At 39.3% G+C, this 8,053-nt stretch overlaps 1 protein-coding gene across 1 annotated transcript; it reads right to left on the bottom strand.

The window, feature by feature from the left end:
* Positions 1-1,347: 1,347 nt before the first annotated feature.
* Positions 1,348-2,994, bottom strand: LOC148568756 (uncharacterized). Its single transcript, XM_088484770.1, has one exon. It carries the CDS (start codon positions 2,992-2,994, stop codon positions 1,348-1,350), a length of 1,647 nt encoding a protein of 548 aa, XP_088340896.1.
* Positions 2,995-8,053: the final 5,059 nt, after the last annotated feature.

Here is an 8,053-nt window from a genome sequence, read left to right as displayed (position 1 = left end):
GTTCTTTCTTCCGCTTCCATGGTTGCTTGTGGTGCATTCGTTATGAAAAACAAAAGTATAACACCATAAGATGAGAAGATATGAAAGCAAGGAAGCATACATTGTTGGAATGAGGTAAATCACTAGAATGAGGTGAGTGAATTAGTGTGACATTAAGAAATATTAGGTGTGTGAATTCTAAATTGCGCGGTTTAGAAGACACATTAGCATAAAGAGCTATGTCACAAAAGAAGCATGCACGTCACTTATCCTAGTGTGCTTGAGATGCTTTAAGTGAACTTGTAAGGTAAGACAAGCATTAGAGAAGCATGAAAGCATTCAAGTCAAACATATGGATGGATATAATCATGAACACAATGCATTAAGGTAAATGCACAACATCATCCATCAAGAGGTTGCCTAATCGAGGGAAAGGATCCAAATCACATGATGGCTAGCTACAACATGCAATTCAAAAGAGTTATAAGCTCGAAGACAATTCTCATCACTTGGTATTTTTCAAAAGGTAAGCATGAAGAACTCAAAACCAAGTAACGAAATATAACCTCAATCATAGAATCCAACAAAGATTATCTAAAAACATTCATGCTAAAATAGCATTTAGGCAATAAGGGATATAGCAATGTATAGTAAACAAAGTCAATACTCCAACACTTATGATGAAAAGAGAGAAAATAAAATGAAAACTAAACTAAAACTAACTAATCACTAACTAACTAGCTAATTAACTAACTAAAATAAATGGTTATCCATGGTGTTTGGAAGTGTTGGATGAGGGGTAGGAGAAGGGAAGAAGAAAGGAGAAGGAAAGAAATGTGGTGAAGGAAGGAAATCCGCGCGTACGCGCGCATGCCGCGCGCGCGGATGGCTTATTCCGAGAGTGACGCGTACGCGTCGTGTGCGCGAGCGCGCAAATAGGTTTGTGCCAAAGGCACAACGTTGGCGCGGCGCAGGCACAACTCTCTGGAAAATGTATGGAGGTTGAAACTTCTCAATCCACGCGTACGCATGCATGGCGCGCTCGCGTGGATGGTCCAAAACGCTTGATACACGCGTACGCACGCAGTGCGCGTACGCGTGGATGGTGCTCTGTTTTTCAAAAACTTTTGCTATGTTTTTGCACCAATCCAAGCATTCTAAACCTCCAAACAGCTACCAAAATACCATAAAACCTTATTTAACATACTAAACTACCAATTAGACTCATTAAAACAATCAAAACAAGAGTTTAAACTAATTCTACCAATATGTACAAAAAGATAAATGAAAAGAAGTTACCATGGTGGGGTGTCTCCCACCTAGCACTTTTGTTTATTGTCCTTAAGTTGGACTTATGGGGAGCTTCTCTCAAGGTGGCTTGTGCTTGTACTCATCTTGGAACTTCCACCAATGCTTGGACTTCCAATAAGCTCCATCATTCAAGATTAATATCTCCAAGCTTTGATGGAGTTCTTCACAAACCATGGGCTCCCAATGTTGATCCTCATGTGCTCCCGGATCCCATATTTTGTCTTCACACCCATCTCCAAGTTGATTATCATTAATCCATGTGGGTGGTGAGCAAGGTGAATTCTCAACAAAGTGACTAAACATCCTTCTAGACCCATGTACTCTAGTTATACACCAACCTTTGCTATCAAGCTTTGGACACGTGACCATAATGAACCTAGAATGATGCTTCCAACCACTAACCATCTCCTTTTTACTCTTAAAGCCACTAATTTTTCTAAGTTGACCATCCGTCTCAAGCAAACCATATTCAAGGGGAATAACAAAGCTTAAGTATAAGGAATTTACCCACTTGAATGAGAGAATGGATGGTGGTGGCTTGGGGAGAGGTATCTCCAATGTGCTTGCAAGCTCTACTCCCTTATTTGCTTCCTTGTCAATCTCCACCTCTTCATAAACTTCTTCCTTTTCAATCCTTTGTTCATCAACTTCCTCTAACTCTTCAACATCACTCAAGTCATAAATGGGAGGTTGAGAGAAATCTATCTCCACATCACTTTTAAATTCATTGGGAGAAGGTTCTTCAAATTCAAAGGATTCTTCACCAAGAAGATTGGATGCATGATCTTCATCACAAAGGGAACTCAATTCTTGCTTCATTCTCTCCAAGTCTTCATATAGAATATGCCTCGGAGGTTGTGCACATTCCTCCTCAACATCAAATTTACTCTTCTTGGAGGGATTTTCTTTGATTTTAGCTTCCCATGGAAGTTCCGCATCTCCTAAGTCTTCAACCACTTCTTCCCCTTCTTCAATGGTCATAGGTTCCTCCAATTGTTCTAACACAAAGTAGCATTCCTCCTTTTCCACCGGAGTTTCCAATCTCTCCTTCATGTTATGCTCTTCTTGAGCCATGGGAGTTCCTTGAGTGTCCAAAAGTTGGGATGCTAACCGGTTTACCACCGCATCCAAGGCGGTCATGAATTGTTGCACATCCTTTGTCATCTCCTCATGTCCTTGAAGAAGAACACCAAGGGTTCCATCCATTAGAGGTTGGAGTGGATAAGAAGGTTCATTGTCTTGGAGAAAGGGTTCATTATAGAAAGGTGGTTCTTCTTGGTGAGGTGGTGGTGTGTATTGAAGTGGTTCTTGGGAGTAGTAATCTTGGAATTGTGGTTCCATGTATGGCTCATATGATTCAAAAGGAGGTTGGTATGGTGGGTAAGGATCATGGTCATATGGAGGTGTTTGTTGAAAATAGGCTTGTGAGTGTGGTTGAGGTTCATGTTGAGGATATGACTCATAGGCATATGGTGGTGGTTCTTGAAAGTCACAAGGAGATTCACCATAGCCATTGGATTGATATGCATCATAGAATGGCTCTTCTTCATAGTGCATTGGTGGAGGTTTTTGCCAAGAGGATTGATCATAAGCATATGGCTCCTCCCACCTTTGGTTATCCCATCCTTGACACACATCTTCATTGTAGCTCCCATCACCTACAACATAGTTGTAATCACACTCATAGCCAAAATGAGAATTCATGGTGAAAAGATAAAATAAAAACAAAAGCTAATAGAAAACAAAAGAAACAAAATTCTACAACTAGCAAATAAAGCAAAAAGCAAAATATTCATACTATTCACATATATACAATAACCAATAACATAACACCATTGCAATTCCCCGGCAACGGCGCCATTTTGACGAATGGATTTTTGATGGTTTAGAATTTCACAAATGAATTCTCGTTGCAAGTATAGTTCCTAAACCAAACAATAATCCTTTCATACAAAAATTTGTTTGTCACAAGTAACAAACCCCTAAATTCTATAAACCGAAGTATTTAAACCTCGGGTCGTTCTCCCTAGGAATTGTAATGAAGTGTCTTGTTATTGGTTATGAGTTATATTTGGGGTTTTTAAGCTTTTGGACAAGAAATATAAATGGCAAAGAAAATAAACTAACAACTAACAAAGCTCTTGGCAAGATATGAGAACTAGAAGTCCTATCCTAGTTATCCTTCTCAATTGTGATGAGAATTGTTCGATCCCCGGCAACGGCGCCATTTTGACGAATGGATTTTTGACGGTTTAGAAATTCACTAATAAAATCTCGTTGTAAAGTATAGTTTCTAAACCAAGCAATAATCCTTTCATACAAAAAGTTGTTTGTCACTAGTACAAACCCCTAAAATTTATAAACCGAAGTATTGGAACCTCGGGTCGTTCTCCCTAGGAATTACAATAAAGTGTCTTGTTATTGGTTATGAGTTATTTTGGGGTTTTGGATAAGAAGCATGAAAAGTAAATGGCAATGAAAATAAACTAACAACTAACAAAACTCTTGGCAAGGTATGAGAACTAGAAGTCCTATCCTAGTTATCCTTCTCAATTGTGATGAGAATTGTTCATTGCTACCACTTAGTTAACCCTTACTAATTAAAGGAAGTTCAAGTGGATGAATTGACTTGAGCCACAAGTCCTAGCCAACTCCCAAGGAAAGACTAGCTTTAGTGCACTCCAAACCAATTAGCAATCTCTCCAATTATCAATCAACAAAGGAATTAGATAACTCAAGTGTCACTAATTACTCTACCTAGGCCAAGAGGAACAAAATCTACACTAAAACTAAAAGAGGCATTTCAACAAACACATAGAGTGCAATAGAAGTAAACATTATTAATTGCAAGAATTAAAGGAATCTACAACTACAAAGGCAAGAGATCAACAATAGAAAAGCAAAGAAGAACAATTATTATGAATTACCTCTTATTGAATTAGAAGAAAGTAGAAGGAACAATACTAGATCTACAACAAAATATAAGAACAACATAAAGGAAATTACAACGTAACAACAAAGAATTAAAAAGGAGAAGTAGAAGGAAGCAAAGATTAAAATCTAGATCTAAGGTTATTAAACTAAACCTAATCCTAATTCTAGAGAGAAGTGGGAGCTTCTCTCTCTAGAAACTAACTCTCAAAACTAAAACTAAACTAATTGGTAACTAACATATGTTTCCCTCTTCACTCCTTGGGTTAAATAGCATCAGAAATGAGTTGGATTGGGCCCACAAGGCTTTTGAATTCGTTGGCCACGTTTTGCTTTAAGTGAACTAGGTGGCAGCAACGGCGCGTGCGCGTACTTTGCGCGTGCGTGCCACCATACGTGTAGCAACTATGGCAAATCTTATATCGTTTCGAAGCCCCGGATGTTAGCTTTCCAACCCAACTGGAACCGCATCATTTGGACCTCTGTAGCTCAAGTTATGGTCGATTAAGTGCGAAGAGGTCGGCTTGACAGCTTTCCGGTTCTTCCATTTCTTCATGAGTTCTCCAACTTTTCATGCTTTCTTTCTTCATTCCCTTGATCCAATCTTTGCCTCCTAAACCTTAAATCACTTAACAAACATATCAAGGCATCTAATAGAATCAAGGTGAATTAAATTTAGCTATTTTGAGTCCTAAAAAGCATGTTTTCACATTCAAGCACAATTAAAGGAGAATATACAAAACCATGCTATTTCTTGAATAAATATGGGTAAAAGGTGATAAAATCCCCAAAAATCAATACAAGATAAACCGTCAAAATAGGGTTTGTCAGGCAGCCACTGCAATTACTTTAGGTGGGCTGAGGACGACGAGTATGAAGGATTAGAGCACTTAGGAGAAGTTAAAACTGATGCAGAAATGGAGAGTGATGCTGTTTTCTTGAACCATAACATATCATGGAGAATGATGACCTTAGAAGCTGAAGTAAAAGCACTTAGGATGCAACTGTATTTTGGATTAATAGTTGTGATTGTGGTTTTTATGATTATGCGTATATTCTTTAGTGGGAAGTGAAGTAGTTACTGTGAGAACGATGATGTTGTGAACCTTGATAGTTTGCTGTTGTTATGAAAACCTTGTATGTTCATGTTTCTTTACTAGTAAAAAGGTTATTTACATGCAACATTGTTATTGATCATAACATAATGTAAGCAAATCAGAATAAGCAGAAATAACATTAAGTGAAGTAGGAATAGCATAACATCATCAATGATGAAGTAGTTTCCATTGTCTCAGATTCAAATAAAAACATTGTTTTAACATGATAATAACACAAAAGGTAGTAGGTGACAGTTGAAAGCAGTATACCATAAAGGGCTATACAAAAAATAGAGCTATTGAAGATACCACAACTACCACATTGTTTATAAATGGTAAAATTTGGCCCTGACAAAATAACAGATACTAATTGCCCTATATTTTATGTCTTCAAGTCTTGAATTCATTCCATGTCTTTTTTTCTGGGAGGTTTGAAACCCGGAGTTGGAACAAATGTCATGAAGCTGGCAAGTTTTTTGGCTGTTGCGGAGCTGCTATCCTTGATGGTTTCAGCAGATACAGCAACTGCTCTTGGAGAGGCATTTCACTTTGCCCTGGCCCTGGTGACATGGAGTTTTGGAGGCCTTCCTCTACCTTTAGTCTGCAACAGACAGTTATCATCATTGCCTGAAATAAAAAACAGCTACAAGTAACTAATGCTCAATTTAAAACTCTTTAGAAGATAACCTGAGTGACATTGGTTGAGGTGTGGGATTGTTGTGTCAGTGGAAGCTAAGCATGCTGAGTAACAGGAATTTCAGTCTGTTCATCTAGAGCAGCTGCTGCTACTGCAGGTAGTGTCTGGCTGGGCCGAGTGTGCACTACATTTTCTCCTTCTGGACCAGGTGCAGGTTGTGGTGGTTGAACAGCTGCAAGCTGCAACTGCATTATCCTTGCTTTCTCCTGAGCATCGTCTTGCTTTTTCTTGCTGCAAGTTCTCTTGTTGTGGCACACCTCTCTACAGTACATGCACCGAATTGGAGCATACTTCCTTTTCAATTTTGTCTTCGTGCCAGTGGGTCCTTTATCCTTGTCCTTCCTTCTATTTGTTGTTGGTCTGCCTGGTTTAGGTTTGATAGGAGGTGGAACAGGTGCAGGAGAACCAGTTTTCTCCCATAGATCTTGTCCCTTGACGGGATTAACATTGAATTGGTATGTTCTTCTGTACGCCTCCATAGTCAACCATTCGTGGCAATACTCCTCAGGCCTCTTATCATTTTTTTTCTTGAATGGCTGATATTGCATGCATACAAGGCATTCCTATATATTTCACACAAAAAATTTCATTCAGTTAAGTATGTACCATGGTATGCATATGAAAGTAGAAATCAGTTATGAATTCAACCTGTCAACTGCCAAAACATGCAGGAGCAAGTATGGTTCCCCAAATCTACCACCATATTAGTAGGCTATCCTTGAACTTCGTAGACTTCCTCTTTCGCATCACCCGACCAGTAGGGAGCCTAGTTTCTGGACAACTTAATAAGAGATTCTAGCCTACTTTGCTGAACTGGAGTAATTATTCCTTGATAACTCAGAAGCTTTAGTCTATTGTCAGACATGCTTTTCATAACCATTCTTCGTACCTCCTCTGCCAAACTTAGAATAGGCTTACCTCTGTCATGCTTCATCTTTGCATTGAAGGATTCACAAGCATTGTTGCAAATGTTGTCGACCTTTGGCCCTTCACTGAAATGGGCTTTCGTCCAAGCTTCCTTTGGCCACTTGGCTAAGTATTCCCAAGCCTTTTGATTAATCCTCTTGATTCTATTCATATTCCTTTCGAACTCAATCGGGGTCCTCGATCTTACACACTTCCAGACCAAGTCCTTAAGCTCGACGCTGCCCCACTGTTTGGAGAAGTTCCTCCACAAATGCCAGACACAAAATCTGTGTGGAACTGCTAGGACGAGTTCTTCGACAGCTAGTATTAACCCCTGCACAAACAGTCAAACCCGACAAGATTTACAGTCATTACAGTCCTCAAAGAAGCATCATTAAATCAAAAATGTCCTTAAAAATCAAATCGCGATTCAAATTGGTCCTCACCTTCTGCATGTTTGATATGAAACACAAGTTCTTTGCCTCATATTCTCCCAAGTCTGATAGGAGCAGCTCCAAGAACTATTTCTAGTTCTCTTTGTTCTCAACATCAACAATTGCATATGCAATCACAAAAATGTGATTGTTTGCATCCTGTCCGCATGCAGTGAGAAGCTGTCCTCCATGTAATGTTTTCAGGAATGCCCCATCTAGACCTATCAATGGCCTACAGCCTGCCTTGAAACTCTTCTTACAAGCATCTAGACACACATAAAAACTCTCGAACTGAGGCGGATTATCAGTAATGGGAATCACACCCACCTGAACTGTGGAACCTGGGTTGGCAGTTAGAAATTCATTTGCATAATCCCATATCAACCCGTATTGAGCAATCTCATCCCCTTCAACTATTTAGCTTCACGTTGCATGAACTATTCAGCTTCACGTTGCACTTCCTAATAAACCACTCATACACCTCCCTATGCTTCATCTTAGGGTGCTTCCTAAGTTTTGGGTATAACTTATTCACGGTCCATTCCAATGTAGCAGCTCTGTTTTTTCGCTTTCTTGCGCAAGTGTGATTGTCAACTAGTATTTTTATCTGCCAGGAATCATCACTGGGGTTGTGTCTATAATATACTACCCATGGACAGTCTTCACACTTACAAACAACCCTGACTCTAACCTTGTCA

The sequence above is a fragment of the Arachis ipaensis genome, chromosome B4, assembly GCF_059453495.1.
Source record: "Arachis ipaensis isolate K30076 ecotype BB chromosome B4, ASM5945349v1, whole genome shotgun sequence".
Lineage (NCBI taxonomy): Eukaryota > Viridiplantae > Streptophyta > Magnoliopsida > Fabales > Fabaceae > Arachis > Arachis ipaensis.
The sequence above is the reverse complement of the archived record's forward strand: the minus strand, read 5'-3'. Positions and strand labels throughout refer to the sequence as shown.

Coding starts and splice junctions, on each gene's coding strand:
- LOC148568756 (XM_088484770.1), bottom strand. CDS start 2,994: ATGAATTCTCATTTTGGCTATGAGTGTGATTACAACTATGTTGTAGGT.